Source organism: Erinaceus europaeus, chromosome 5, assembly GCF_950295315.1.
Source record: "Erinaceus europaeus chromosome 5, mEriEur2.1, whole genome shotgun sequence".
In the NCBI taxonomy this organism is placed as follows: domain Eukaryota; kingdom Metazoa; phylum Chordata; class Mammalia; order Eulipotyphla; family Erinaceidae; genus Erinaceus; species Erinaceus europaeus.
In genome coordinates, this window is record NC_080166.1 from 112,967,193 (window position 1) to 112,982,846 (window position 15,654).

General features: G+C 40.9%; 1 protein-coding gene across 7 annotated transcripts in view; it reads left to right on the forward strand.

The window, feature by feature from the left end:
* The window catches only part of DCLK1 (doublecortin like kinase 1), a 383,977-nt gene extending 369,432 nt beyond the window's left edge, over nucleotides 1-14,545 (forward strand). For 5 of the 7 annotated variants that reach the window (XM_060191631.1, XM_060191629.1, XM_060191628.1 and 2 more), the window contains one exon: nucleotides 11,223-14,545. In XM_060191631.1, the coding sequence (XP_060047614.1) occupies nucleotides 11,223-11,387 (165 nt within the window). In that variant the 3' untranslated portion in view covers nucleotides 11,388-14,545. The remainder of the gene's footprint in view (nucleotides 1-11,222) is intronic. The other 2 variants (XM_060191632.1, XM_016186924.2) reach the window with 1 other exon arrangement.
* Nucleotides 14,546-15,654: the final 1,109 nt, after the last annotated feature.

The following is a 15,654-nucleotide window of genomic DNA, read 5'->3' on the forward strand; positions in this document are numbered from 1 at the left end:
GGGCTTAAATTTGGGTCCTTGCCACTGACTGAACCCAGTACATAAATGTTGACCTCCAGAAGCCTCAGTTCCTCTACCTCACCTTATAGCTATAGCTTTAACCCCTTGACAAGTTGGTTGTAGGTAACTAGCAACGCATTGCATTGTGTGTCAATGTTGGATTCTATTAAGTCAGTGTTGGATTCTGTTAAGAACCAGTTTAGCAGAGGGAGCCATGTTTAAGTAGTGGTGGAGAGACACAGAGCAGCTCAATGTAGGGAAACTGAGGCTAACATTTGGCACAGCTGCCCCTAGAAAGTGGTTTGGAAGGCAACTCGATTTCACTCCCTGAACCTCCTTCTGCCACATTAACCAGACACTGTGGTGTTCCCGGAAAGACCCCCGACACACACACACACACCACACACCACACACCACACACATACACCACACACACACACCACACACACACACCACACACACACACACACACACCACACACACACACACACACACACACACACACCACACACCACACACGCACACACACACACACCACACACACACCCCAAAGGACAGCAAAACAAAACAGACTCATAAGTATGACAAATAAAATGCAGAGGGAAATGCAGGGGGTGCGGGCTGGAGGGGGATTGCCCAGTCAATGTGTCAGCTACGTTTTACTAGCAAGCAAAAACATTTCTAAAGTGGCAAGCAAACCATAACTCAGTCCCCTACAGAGCGAAGGCAAGTGAAGGAAAAGGGTCCTGAGATTAATGCCCCAACAGCTGCCTGCCTCCTGGTTCAGTCTCCTCGGTAGTATGAATAATGGATGGGCTAAAGGGCAAAATGCACAATAATGTTCTTTTATTAATGAAATGAAGACGGTTTGTGATGGCTAGCTATAAATTAAGGAAAGGAAAAAAGGGGAGGGAAGCAGTCAGTGATAGCCTCTGAAAAATGTAGTTATTTAAATCCAATAATTACGGCTGTGACAGGAAACATTGCCTCGCCGTGAAAATGAGGTGCATCTCGTGCATACCCAGGTCTCACACTTATTACAAGACAGGTTTTTCTGATCTGCAGGCTGAAAGCCTATTGTTTGCTGAGAGGAAAGTATAGCCCATTATGGTAGATTGATGGAGATAATAAGCATATTCATAGTATTTCATAGGTAAAAGTTGCCCTGGGTCATGCACAGTAGTCCTCCCCCCCTGCCACCACCCCCTTCCCCCAGCCACTTTGGGCCTGGGGACAAGGAGATGAGAACTCTCGTGGTGGTTAGGAAACATGGCCAAGGTCCTGTAGTTTGTGCAACTCGTCAGAAAAGCTGACTCTGGATTACTCCCTTGTGCTGCTTCCAAGGAGATTAAGCTCAAGCTACCAGACAGGACAAAGGTGTGGGAGGACTGAGACTATTAATAAAATGAAATAAAGAAGAAGAAGAAGCTAGTGCTCCATTCCTAGTTTTGATTCACCACTGACCTTTTCTCCTATGCTCTATTTTTCCTGTAACATTGCAAGATAAGCCAGATGGCTTTCCAATTCACTCTCAGGGACTGGCGTAAGGATCCCAGTTCAAGCCCCCGGCTCCCCACATGCAGGGGAGTCGCTCGCTTCACAGGCAGTGAAGCAGGTCTGCACATGTCTTTCTCTTCCCCTCTCTATCTTCCCCTCCTCTCTCCATTTCTCTCTGTCCTGTCTAACAATGACAACATACAATAATAACTACAACAATAAAAAAAGCAAGGGCAACAAAAGGGAAAATAAATAAGTAAGTATAAAAAATAAATAAATTTACTCTCAGGACTAAGGTTTTAATAGATCTGAGCACTGTGTAGGACAGTGTCATTTTATTGTAACCCAAGAGACCACCAATCACTTTCATAAAGTGTATGTATGTGTTCAGTAAACCTTGACATAAGGTAAGCATTGTCTTTCATGTCTGTGTGTCTAGTATTGTGGCTAGAACTAACAACATGATAAATAAGAGTTTCTCTGAGATTTCCAAATCCTATATGAGCAGCCACTGGAGTTGCTAGGAAATTGGCATTATTTGAAATTTTCTTTATCTTCACACTTGATCTAATAGCTCTGAAAAGAAACTGTGATAACCAAGGTTAACAGTCTGGGGTTGGGGTATGCAATATTTCTTTTATGTAGAACAGATTTATATTAATTTCTTTAAACCTATTTATTGGATCAAGTATTTTTTCACATTAAATTTTTTTTTTAATTATCTTTATTTATTTATTGGATAGAGACAATCAGAAATCAAGAGGGAAGGGGGAGATAGAGAGGAAGAGAGACAGAAAGACAGAGACACCTGTAGCCCTGCTTCACCACTCAAAAAGCTTTGCCTCTACAGATGGGGACCAAGGGCTCAAATCTGGGTCCTTGAGTATTGTAATATGTGCACTCAGCCAGCTGTACCACCATCAGGCACCCTCAAGTATTTTTTAATTTATTTATAAAATGGAAATATTGACAAGACCATGGGGTAAGTGGAGTGTAACTCCACATAATTCCCACTACCAGAACTCCATATCCCATCCCCTTCTTGAAAACTTTATTCTTTATTGCTCTGGGAGCATGAACCCAGGATCATTACAGGGTGCAGAAGGTCGGATGTCTGGCTTCTGTAATTGCTTCCCCGATGAACCGTGCTGGCAGGTCAGTCCATATTCCCAGCCCCTCTCTCTGTTTCCTTAGTGGGGCAGGACTCTGGAGACACAGGGCTCCAGGACACATTGGTAAAGTCATCTACCCAGGGAAGTCAGGTTGGCATCATGGTAGCATCTGGAACTTGGTGGCTAAAAAAGCATTAAGATATAAAGCAGAACAAATTGTTGAATAATCAGGAACCTAAAGGCAAAAATATAGCAGATGAGATTTGGGGGTCTCTGTTTTGGAAATAGCTAGTAGATCTATTTTAGGTATATTCCAAGGGACCCGTTACTTTACTAATTTTTCCCTGAGCCTGACAGCTAACATGCAGGTGAACCCAAGTAATTGTCTGAGGAGATGGTGTCATAGTTGTAAAAAGGACTAGAAATCTGGATCAGGGAAAAGAGTAGCTCCCATATATGGGAAAAATGTATAAATATTGTTAACTGTAAACTCCATTGATCTGATCTGGGGCCCATATTTATCACAGGAGCCTGTATAACCTCTGCATCTCTATAGGTCTGAACTCACATTCTGTGGTTATGGCTAGGAACATTTCAGGCTGCACTAATTTCAGGACCTATCTTCCTTGAGTGGCAGAGTATGTTGCCCAGCCTCCATTTGGAGAATGGGGCTGTCCTTAACATTGTTGATCCATATTAAGAGCAGGGTCCTATAGAGACCCACAAAGGGGTCCATTATGTTGTTCCTGATGGAAATGACCAGTGACAGTGGAGAGAGGGATCTGTTAGAGGTCTAGGCCCATCATGTCTCCTTGGGAATCTAAGGACTTCCTGACTAGGGCCCTGGGGCTCTCAAGTTTTTTTTTTTTTTTAACCAGTATTCCCAGTTCAATATTTCATCTTAGCCCCATATACACTACAGCAGCCAGTACTGGGTATGTATTTAAGTAGCTTGAGGATTCAGATTGGGCTAGTATTGGTCAACTCCACAACTGCAAGAGATTTCTCACTCACCTCTAACCAGTGATAATGAGCACCAAAAATGTGATAATGCTTCAGATTTTCTTAGGAACTCTTAATGAAGTGATAATTTAATGAGGAAACACTTGGGAAATCCACTGCAGGTCCCTTCCAGTTGGTTCTAACAAGGCTGCAAAGTAGCTAATAAAATAGTTATTAAGAAGTCTTATGTTTTAAAAGAATATCAAATTTATACCAGAGGACAGCCTAACCTACCAAATACTGGTGATAGATAAGAGAAAGTCTGTTTGCTCAGCATCTGGAAACCTGTTTTGTGTTTGATAATTCAAGCAACCTAGGTGACTGGAGGTGGCTCACTCCGTAGAGCATACACATTACCATGGGCTCAGGCCCAGGTTTGAACCCCTGACCACCACGTGGGAACAGTGGTTGCAGGGAAGCTTCATGAGCAGTGGAGTCTTCACTTCTCACTCAGTCTCTATCTCTATCTCTCTCTTTGTATCTCACCTGCTATCTAAAAGGAAAAAAGTAACGGTTGTCAGGAGTGATAGAGTTGTGTAGGAACTGAGCCCTAGTGAAGACCTTGATAATATTAATAACAATTATAATAATAATTAATAATAATAATAGTCAAGTAACCTTTCAGAGTAGTTGAAAGGACCCAGAATTTAAATTCATAATGAAACACTTCAGAGGAAAAAGGTGTTTCAAGGAATTGGAGGTGGGGGAAGGAGTTGGGTGGAGAGACAATGAAAGCTAGGCAAGAAATGCCAGCTGTATTATTTGTATTAATATAGCAGTAACTTTTTAAAGTACACAGTGGCCCATTGTTCTCTTTCCTTTATGCATTCACTGGGCCTGAGGTACATATGGGGTACTGCAAAATTCAATTGCAAAATTTGAACTGCACATGTTTTAGAAGCAGGTTAATTTTATTTTCACAATTAAAATTCTCAAGGTGTCCTATATGACAGTGATTACTGTGATATAAAGCTGGGAAACAGATAAAAATTCAATCATAGAGAAATATATGCTATAAGAAAACATTGAGGGAGTTGGGCGGTAGCGCAGCGGGTTAAGCGCACCTGGCACAAAACGCAAGGACCGACGTAAGGATCCCGGTTCGAGCCCCCAGCTCCCCACCTGCAGGGGAGTCGTTTCACAGGCGGTGAAGCAGGTCTGCAGGTGTCTATCTTTCTCTCCCCTTCTCTGTCTTCCCCTCCTCTCTCCATTTCTCTCTGTCCTAGCCAACAACAGTGATGACATCAATAACCACAACAATGTTAAACAACAAGGGCAACAAAAGGGAAAATAAATAAATATAAAAAAAAATTAAAAAAAAAGAAAACATTGACTATCTTATGTAAGCATTTGCTCAAACTTGAAACAAAAATAATATTTTAATATATTCTTTTATTTATTTATTTATTTGATAGAGATAGAGAGGAAGGGAGGGGGAGATAGGGAAAGAGACAGAGAGACACCTGTGGCCCTGATTCGCCACTTGTGAAGCTTTTCTCTTGCAGGTAGAGACCAGGGGCTTGAACCTGGGTCCTTGCACACTGTAGTGCATTGCGTGTGCTTCACCAGAAGTGCCACCACCTGGCCCCATAAATCATATATTTATATATTGGTCATTACCCTTGCAAACTCTTAATCATTTAACTTTTTTTTCTTTTTTTTTAAAAATATTTATTTTATTTATTTATTCCCTTTTGTTGCCTTTGTTGTTTTATTGTTGTAGTTATTATTGTTGTTGTCATTGTTGGATAGGACAGAGAGAAATGGAGAGAGGAAGGGAAGACAGAGAGGAGGAGAGAAAGATAGACACCTGCAGACCTGCTTCACCGCCTGTGAAGGGACTCCCCTGCAGGTGGGGAGCCGGGGTTCGAACCCGGATCCTTATGCCGGTCCTTGTGCTTTGCGCCACCTGCGCTTAACCCGCTGTGCTACAGCCCGACTCCCATCATTTAACTTTTTATAAAGTAGTTTCAGGGCTCTGTTTTTTTTTAATCCTTCAGAAAGTACAGTCATCTATAATAATTAAAGTTCTATATTGCTTAGGAAATATTTAGGCTGAAAAATAGCTTATCAGGTAGAGTTTCTGCTTTGCCTTGTGTGTGATGCAAGTTTTATGCCCAGGTTTGAGCCCCAGCACCACATGGGAGTGCATGGTAGCAATATGTGAATGATTCAGTATTATAATTATACTTACTATCTATCTATCTGGATCAAAAAGTGCCCCAAGATTTTGTATGGAATCGCACATTAAACTCTCAGACACACACCCCCCCACACACAGTAATGTTTTTATAATATGTGTATACAATCCACTGGGCATTCTGAAAAGGGTAAGGAAGTTTCTACCATAAAGAAATTTGTATGGCATTTGAAAAATCTGCACCAAAACAACAACAACAAAAAAATAGTGGGAAGCCAGTGTTAATGAAAGGTAACAAAAATTTGGTTAAGACAAAACTTGCCTGTGGACTTTAGAAAGCAAAAGTTTATTGGAGGAAATTCATGTTGATCCAGTCTTGGGAAGCAGACAGATTTGAAGAGGTGATTTCAGGTTGGTGGATGTCTTGAGCCAGGGTAAAGGTGAAAATGGAAAATGACATAAAGACATCCTGGAGGGTCAAGCAGTAGCAACCAGCTTAAGTGGACATGCACAAGGACTCAGGTACAAGCCCCTGCTCCCCACCTTCAAGGAAGTAAATTCATTATCGGTGAAGCAAGTACTGCAGGAGTCTCTCTGTGTCTCGCCCTCTCTCTCTATATATATATATCCCCCTCCTCTCTCAGTTTCTCACTGTCCTAACAAATGAAGTGGGAGGGGAAGAGAAAATGGCTGCCAGGAGTGGTAGATTCATCATGTGAGTATTGAACTCCAGTGGTAACCCTGATGGCAGAAAGGAAGAAAGAAAGAAAGAAAGAAAGAAAGAAAGAAAGAAAGAAAGAAAGAAAGAAAGAAAGAAAGAAAGAAAGGAAGAAAGAAAGGAAGAAAGAAAGAGGAAGGAAGGAAGGAAGGAAAGAAAAGAGAGAAAGAAATAAAAGGGAGAAAGACAGAAAAGATAGAAAGAAGGAAGAAAGAAAGAAAACCTAAAAAAAAAATACAAGGTATTCTGAGGTATATTCCTTAGCATTGTTTTATTCTATTGTTTTTATTTTATTAAGTGAAGAAATCCCAAGTCAAACTCACATAAGCAAAAAAGAACAAATATATAATAAAAAGAAAGGCATTTATTATTATGTGTCATCTTACAGAGCCAAAGCTTGAGTCTGATGGGTGGATTCAGTTCTCACTGTGGGCTCTCCTCAGTCTCACTGTGTTGACGTTTGTCAGGAGTGTCATCTGATACCTGGATGTGGAAAGCAGCTTCAAGCCTACCATCCTCTCAAAGTTAGGATGACTATAAATGCCAAGTCTCAGCAAATGTCCCCTTGTGTTCAAGGTCAATGAGCCAGTCATAAGTATTGAGATGCATGAATTTCAGGCTTTTTTGGAGTCAGAGGTCTACTCCTATCCCATGCTCAAAGAAGAGGGAGGGTTGTTACCTACACTGAAACCAAACAGGGAATGCTCAAAACCAAGCAGGGAATGCTCAAAAGGAAACTGTATTGACTGTAAGCAGAGATATTAGAGGCTATTCTAGAAGCCTGAAAACCTGCTGATAAGGGACAGTGAGTCTGCTGATGTCATGAAAACTTCACTTATCTGTTTGTTTGCTTTTATTGCCACCAGGGTTATTGATGGGGCTCAATGCTAGCTATGAATCCACCACTACTCCTGTAGCCATTTTTTCCTTTCTAATTTTTTTTAAGATAGCATAGACAGAAGTTGAGAGAGGACAGGGAGGTAGAGAGAGGGAAAGACACCTTAAGTCCTGCTTCATTGTGAAGCTTCCCCATTGCAGGTGGGGAGTGGGGGCTCAAACCCAGGACCTTGTGCTTAGTAATATGTGCACTTAACTGGGTGTGCCACTACCTGACCACTGACACCAGACATCTTTATTGTGGATCCTAGGACAAGGAGTTGGACTTGATGAGGAATTGTAAATAAATGGGACCTAGGGGTAATCGGCCTGTCAGCCATGTGCAGGATGGACTGGGGGTTAGGTGCTCGGTGGGAAATAATATGAACCCCCCCATCCTGCGCTTCTCTATATTTCAAATGGCACAACATTTATATTCTGTTGGGTGCTGTGACCTATGGTGAACACTGAACAAATATTCAGAACTTGACCTTGTCTTCCGAAGAGTTTAGGAAGTTAAGTAATTTTGTTGGCACCAGATGTATAGTGGTGGCACTAGTAGATTTTACTGGAACTTGGGGAAGGAAGGCATTCCCTCTACTCGTGACAGCCTGGAGAGCTGGGAGCAGAATGAGTAAGAACCCAGGGTGAGAGAATCTGTGGAATATTTTTGAGAGCTGCTCCACTGGGAATCTTGAACACTGCTGTGTAGTCCTGAAGAATATAAAAGGTGTTCTGAGTGAATAAGGAGTTGTAGTTCTTGGACTGGAGAAAGATAGTGTAGTAGTTATGTAAAGTTTATTTCATATCTGAGGCACTGGAAGTACCAGGTTCAATCCATATGGATTAAAGAAAATTAGGGAAAACACACACACACACACTAAAAATTGCCTGTCTGTCAGTTGGTATATGGCTCCTGGGATTGTATTCAAATTGCACCCTAACATGCTATACGTGAGAGAGGTTTCTCAGCCATCTACATGGGAATGCTTTGGTCTTCTGACTTTTAAAGTTCATTGAGCTGGTTTCAACTGGAGGAGGACTGAGAGACTAGAGTGTAGTAGCTCCATTTGATTCTGCTGTAATAGGCTTGAGAGTAAATGGAAAGAAGCTGCTAAGTTAGGAAGGAGGCAACTTAAATTATGCCTTGTAATTAGTAATGTGATGTAGATAAATCTCTCCACCAGCCTCAGTGTCGGTTCCCTTGTCTGTAAAGGCGGAGTCTGTAAATCCAACAGAAGCAGTCTTCACTCACTTACATCATGTCATATGATTCTGACATGATGTAGCCATCAGGGAGCTGCTATAAATTGATGCACATGAAAGCAGAGGAGCAGAGGAGCTCTAGAGCTTGTCTACAGAGGTGAATATTGAAACTGTTGCTAACTAGAGACACGGTAGTGACAAAGAGTGGTGGTGATTTTTGTTTTTATGCCACCAAGAGGATCACAGCTTGGTGCTTGCATGACCAATGTACTTCTCCAAGCAGTCATCCACCTCCCCCCTTTTAAAATTTCTTTTCTTTGGTAGAACAAAGAAATTGAGAGGGGATGGGAGTGGTAGAGAGGCAAAGAGATAGATACTTGCAATACTACTTCACCACTTGTGAAGCATTCCCCCTACCCCCTGCAGGTGGAGGCCAGAGGCTTGAACCCAGGTTCTTACAACAGTTTTTTTTTTTAAAGGACAGGGCAGGGAGATCTCTACATAGAGGGATAAGTAAGAAAGAGAGTAAGACTGTTTTTAGGAGAATTTGGAAATAGGAAAGTGACAATAATAAGGGGAGTGTGTCCAACACTGAACTCTCCTTTATAAACCAGGTCACAGTACTTTGAGAGAAATGTCTACTTCCAAACCTGCAGCCAGGAGTGTGTCTCACAATAGTAAGACCCAGTATGAGCTTTCTCTGAGGTGTTTTCCTCTAGTCCAAGTTACTTCTTAGGAAGGTAGAATTTCTGCTACTTAATAGATGAGAGAACTGAAAGAATGGTCCTTATAGCCAGAAATGGGTAGAGCGAAATGAAAATTCTCTGCTTCCCCATGCACACACACCAGGAATCCTCAGTTCACTAGCCCATATGCAGCCCAGTGCCGAGGCTGTTTTTCTTTCTCAGAAAGGTAGAAATAGAAATGCTTTTTATAACCAAGAGAAAAAGTTTATATTACTCTTGGATTAACTTCAGATTGGTTTTTATGTCAGTCAGACTAAATAGTGTCTGTCTGTTTTTTTTCTTTTAACAAACATTCAACTCTATACAAACAGAACAGTTTTAGTTTGCTTTGAAAGCAAAATACCATGAGTAGTAACTTTCCAGTATTTAAATAAAGTTCGGAATTTGGGTTTAAGTTACTGAAAATATCGTAAAATCTCTGGCTGTATGACCAATAACTAAATATATGAGGGTCCTTAAAAATTTACCAAGTAGAAGAAGCAAAGATAGACATTTCAACAAACCAGTTAGTGAATCACTGTATTAACCATCTAGTGAAACGAGAAGCAGATTATTAAAGCTTATCTTCCCCGTTGGTTTCTAACTATTATTCAGTGTGCGGATAGTTTTTAAAGTAGAGCAGCTCAACCTAACAAAGCCATTTACTATACCCATTGTACACACTGCATCTCATCCTCTCTTTATTACTTCGTTTTGGAACTTTGATTGCCCTATTTTAGGTCTAAGATTGCTCTAATGCTATACCACAGTTGTACAAGCGGCTTAGTTTTCACTTTGTTCTTAGAACCAGGCAAGCTATAAATGTATTGCCATCCTTTGAAGAAGCTAACTGTAAATTTTCAAGAGGAAAAATGGTAGCCTATATCCTGTAGAGGAAAAGGAATCTCTTAAAAGCAGAATCACCTCCAGGCTACATCTTTTTAAAAGGGGATTTTCAAAACAAGGATGCCTTCAACTTTTATGTGTGTTCTGTATTTTTCTTTAGGCTTTCTACCTGATTTTCTACTCTCTGTGTAAGGTTTCCCTGTAATGACCCACTCCTCCACACACCCATTAAATCTGTAATGAAGTCATGCCATTCCCATTCTGATGTCATAATAACTTCCAGAACTACTTACAGAGATCCTGAGATAGATCACCTGAGGTTTTCTCAGGAAAGGGAGGTCTTGTGACCAGAAATTGGAATGCCAACAGAACTGACTCTCAGTTATGTAAATTACCACCATACTACAGTGGAAATGACCTTTGTAAAGTCAAACAAACAAACAAACAAACAAAAACAAAACACCAAGGGAAGGTTTCCATTTAGCTTAATTATATTCAAAGCAGCTTTCAATTTCAGACATTAGTTTCATTAAAATGAAACCCCTCCTTCCTAGAGTTTCAGCCCCACTCCCTCATCAATGGATAATAAGATCATTTCCAATGAGGCTGTACAATTACGGAATGAGTTTGGGGCTTGTGTCTAATGTGGTTGACAACCTCATCACCTTCCATCTTTATTATAGTTTCCCTGATCTGAATGTTGATAATAAGTCACCCCATGTCATTACATGTCAGACACACAGGTCTAGGACTCCCACTTGCCAGGGATTCTCCTGCTAAACTGACAGCAGCCAGGGGTAATAGATACGGTGCTAGGGGATGTCTGGATAGGGCTGGGGAGTGGCTCAAGTTGAAACAGGATGGATGCATCCTGCATGTGTCTGCATCTTGGTGAGCAGAGCGATCCCCTAACAGTAGAGACTACTGTCAACAAAATATGAGCCACCATGAATGGATTGCTTTGACCAACATAGATGTTTGACCTCAGAAAATTCCCCAGAGTATTTTGTTTGTTTGGGGTTTTGTTTGTTTGTTTATATGCTTGTTTTGCCATTTCCTAAGGCCTAATTGTCCTCTTTCTCATTTTATGCCCCTGCTAGACCACCGCTCTTGATAAGGAGAGGCAGGTTTTCCGACGAAGACGCCACCAGGATGTGAGGAGTCGGTACAAGGCACAGCCAGCTCCACCTGAACTCAACTCGGAATCAGAAGACTATTCCCCAAGCTCCTCCGAGACTGTTCGCTCCCCCAACTCACCATTTTAATAAGATCCTTTTACTCAAAGTTCTAGCTTAACCCTTTGAGACTCTGAGATTTTTTTTGCCCAAATTTATGTTAAAAAAAATCGTCTGATCCATCTAGCACACAATGCTTCAATGGCAGAACAGAAAGTGTGTTTTCTGGTATCTTTCTAGTGATTTCCCTTTGCTGAATGAGATGACCTGTTTGTTGTTTGTGAAGATGGCAACTTGCTGCTATTAGGGTCCTCAAAGGGTTTAAGCTAATTTGCAACTTTTTAAGACATTGAAGAAGGGAATGTTTCCATCAGTCAAGCTGTGACCTCCAGTATGTAATATAGCACATGTTAACCCTCTGAGTGCATAGAATTTTATAGAGAACCCTTGGGGAAATTTGCCAGACCTTTGGATGTATAACATGCATGGCTTGATTTTGCTACAGATGCAGAATGTTATTAGATGCTGAGATGTCCAGATGAGAAGGACATCTAGGATGGTTTCTTGCTTGTCTCTTTTTGTGGGTTTAGAACTTGACAGGATTAAAATTTAGGTAAAACTTAGGTAAAGCAACCCTCTTCCTTCCTCAAAATTCTGTAAGGAAGGGACTTTCAACATCCAGGAGTCAGATATCACATATAGAAGGAACTGGGTCTATGGCAAAAACCCAGAAGATAAATCCTCTCCAAAATAAGCTGTCTCCATAGGAAGATGTGCTAATGATGCCCCAGAAATGCTGCTTCCACATCAGCTGCTGCTAGTGCCAGAGCAGACCTTTGGGAAGCTACCTTTCCTTGTCTTGTGCTCAGAGTGAGGAGGGTCTGCCTGCCCAGTGTGAGACATCTTTAGGAAAGTAACAGTTGGTGGAAAAGAGCAATAAATTGCCAGGTGCTCTGTAGGGCTGGGATGTCAAACAGAAAAAGGAAACCAGATCCTGTTCTTTTCTCACTTACAGTTTTCATGCACTCCAGTCTTTGATGTCAAATCCATACATGGTGTGACTTCCATATACATAGGAGCCCTGGGGCATAGGGGACAAGAGGCAAGAGCTTTTTAAGTTGGCTAAGAAGTCAGCACAGTAGGAAGACCATCCCAAATGTTCTTCATATGGATTTTAAGTGTACAAATCACTGCTGAGGTGGATTCTTAGGTTACCTACCTTAATCTGCCATGGAAAGCAAGATGGGAGCTTTAGAAGTCACAGTTTGCCTGAGGGGAAAAAATTCATTAACAAGGGTGAGTTTAGAGAGAGTCTTAGACCGCCCTCTGTAGCTGTCCAGAAATTTGTATTGCTTTTCTAACTTCTACCCATATCTTCTAAAAGAGCTGTATTTTCAATCCTGTTGCCAAATTCCTCTCCAGTGAATTTCCCCTGGGGTGTGTGACATTTTGGGATGGAGGCTTGCGCCTTCCTACTTACTGCAGTGCTATGAGAGGAGGCTAGCTACCGTGTCTTAGAATGCAGAGCCTCAATTTAAACTTCCTCTTAAGTTAGCTCAGCTCCGTCATCTTGGAGACAACTAGTAAGTGATCTTGCAGGAAATTTGCTTCTGGAGGGCTGGACAGCACTCATAGTCTCTCTGTCTTGAATGTGATTTGGTATCTAAAGCCTTGAAGTGTGTGCATGGCCTTTCTAGAGTCAGTTCTCTGTCTGCAAGTACACATTGCCCTTGAATTGTTGCTTTCTACTCTTTAGCTCATTAGCAATAGTCTGTATTCATGTAGATTCTAGGTATCACAGCCCATCCAGACTCTGCAGTCTCCACAATGTTTTGCTCTCTCATGCCTAAATTGATCTCATCTAACTTACATGTGGTGTGGATTAAAATAAGCAGAGGGAAAAAATGTGAATAAAATGAAAATGCTTGTCTTGACATACAAACAGTATATCGTTTATTGAGAATTTCCCCCCTCTTAAGAGTCTTGAAGATAATATTTGCAAAGTAGCACAAGCCAATTGGGCAATTTAAAACAGAAGAATACCTTATTAGTCCTGTACTCTGAACTCAAAAATTGATGCTTTCTTCAGAGCTCTAAAGCAAAGCACAGTTCCAAGCAGGACTACAAACATGTGTATATAACTTGACCTCGTCTCTAAATATGTGACTATCAAGAGTTTTTTGGGCAGAGACTTACCAACAGTAGATTGTCATTTCCTTTCTTTTTCTGAGTGAATGCTTTTTCCTATGGATACTATATGTGCTGCTTCAGCAACTAGTCTACGGAACCTCTAGTGCATGGCTCAGGCCTCCTTTCCTTCAGGTCCGGGAGGACTCTGGAACATGGAAACATTGAGGTGTTTCCCAGCCCAATGCAGAGGGACAGCTCAGAAGAATGCAGGGCCCATTCAGCATGGGGACCTCATTGCATTGCAATAGAATGTGAGTCATCTATACTGAATCACCAGTGGAATGTGGCCTGTAAAGTAGAAATATCGAGTAATCAGATGGAATGCAATCTTTTCAGCATTAAGCTACCAAGATACTGAATGTCCGGGGTGTACTCAGAGGGTTAACAGGCAAGCACAAGTCATGCTGATTACACTGGTATATCCAGACTGCTTTGCTTTTCGCCAGTGCTATCTGATTTCTCCCCCTCCCCCCCACACACACACCATTCGTGGGATAGTTCAGGTCTGAAACAATGCAAGTGGTAGTGTTCTTTATGGAAGTTCTATAACCAAATTGTTCATATTTTCTGTTTCCTTTTGCCGTAGAGCAAACATGTGCCATGATGGCAGCGTGTCTCTGTAATGATCAATTTAACCATTGCCATAAGTGTTTTCATCTTTTATTTTCTAAGTATTAAATATAGCTCTTATGGTGGTGGCCCAGTGATGGGGATTGTCTTTCCTTTCTTGATACATGACCAACCATATAGTATTTCTGAGGGAATTTTAAGATACCTCTTTTTCAGTTCAGTAGTAGACTAGTTAAGAAAGAAACCTTGCATCGTGTAAATCATCTCCATAGGTGAGAATTGTTCATATTAATAAACATGTTTTTTTCTTGACATCATAGCAAAAATCATTTTATTCATCATAATCAATAAATATGTGACTTGCTCCAGTTAGAAGGAAGAGTAAGATTTCAGTCACTGGAAATGTGTTTGACCCGTAGCCCTCATCAAATACATGTGGTGCATATTAAATTAAGCAGAGAAAAAATGCAAATAAACTACTAAAAACACTTGGTGTTTTGTATTCAATGAGACCTTCCTGTAACCCACTCAGCCACCCCCATGGGTGGTGGTTGACAGGCCGCGCTAGATATTGTTGAAAGAAAGCAATATATCCATGAACGGAGGCTAAAATTGATATCCTTTCCCCTTTGAGGCATATTTCAGCTGGAACAAAAAAAATTAAGAAAAGAAAATTTGTTTTTGCTTAGAGGGTGGCAGAGCTACCATAGGACTATACTCACACACATTAAATCACGGTTGTTTGCTGGCCAATGGCACCCACTGGACGACTCAATCCCCCCACACAGAGTGCAATTGTGCTTCTGGGAGAGCTTTCTTTATGTTTTTGTGTTGCCTACAAGCCTTGCCCTGATGAAGGATCTGTCAACATTTTCATGATAAACTTCTATTTTCAAAGGTTTTTAATTTAACTGTAAAAAGTTGCCTCAGGCTTATATTTGCTGGTTTGGATCTGTACCACAGAGTAAAGGGCTATTTCCTACTCTTGTCTACCCAGTTCTCCCTAGAAAAGAAAAACTCAAAAAATCTGGCCTTCATTGTGCTTCCAGAATTTGGGAAGACATCAAGATCCTAGGTGGTAATTTAATGTAGTTATTCATGTGGATAGGTTCTTTTATAGTGGAATCCCTTACCTAAAATTGTAGATAGTATAGCTTTCCTATAACTTATGAATATTTCATTTTTTTAACTGCTTCATAAAATTTTTTTCAGTAGTTTTTTTTTTTTTAAACTTAAACTTGGTCAGTTCAGAAGTTAGCTTTTCCCTTCGGTTGTCTGCCATTTCCACTTCTTCTAGCATTTGCCCTTCTTCCGTAGCCATTTCCACTAGGAGTTTGAGATAAATACTCTGAGACAGATCCTTACTTGGCTTGCAATGACAGAGAATCAGATGTGTGCATCTTTTGAAGTTAGATTGTCTTTAATTAATCATCAAGTTTCTTGAAGCCATTCCAGTTCATTGGGGGAAAATGGTGATTAAAAGCACTTCCCCAAAATTTTTTGTCCAAATGAACTTTTTTTTTGTCAATACAGGTAACAAGACAGTAAATTACTAACACTTTACATATTTTTTAATTTTATTTAAAGGCAAGAAGCC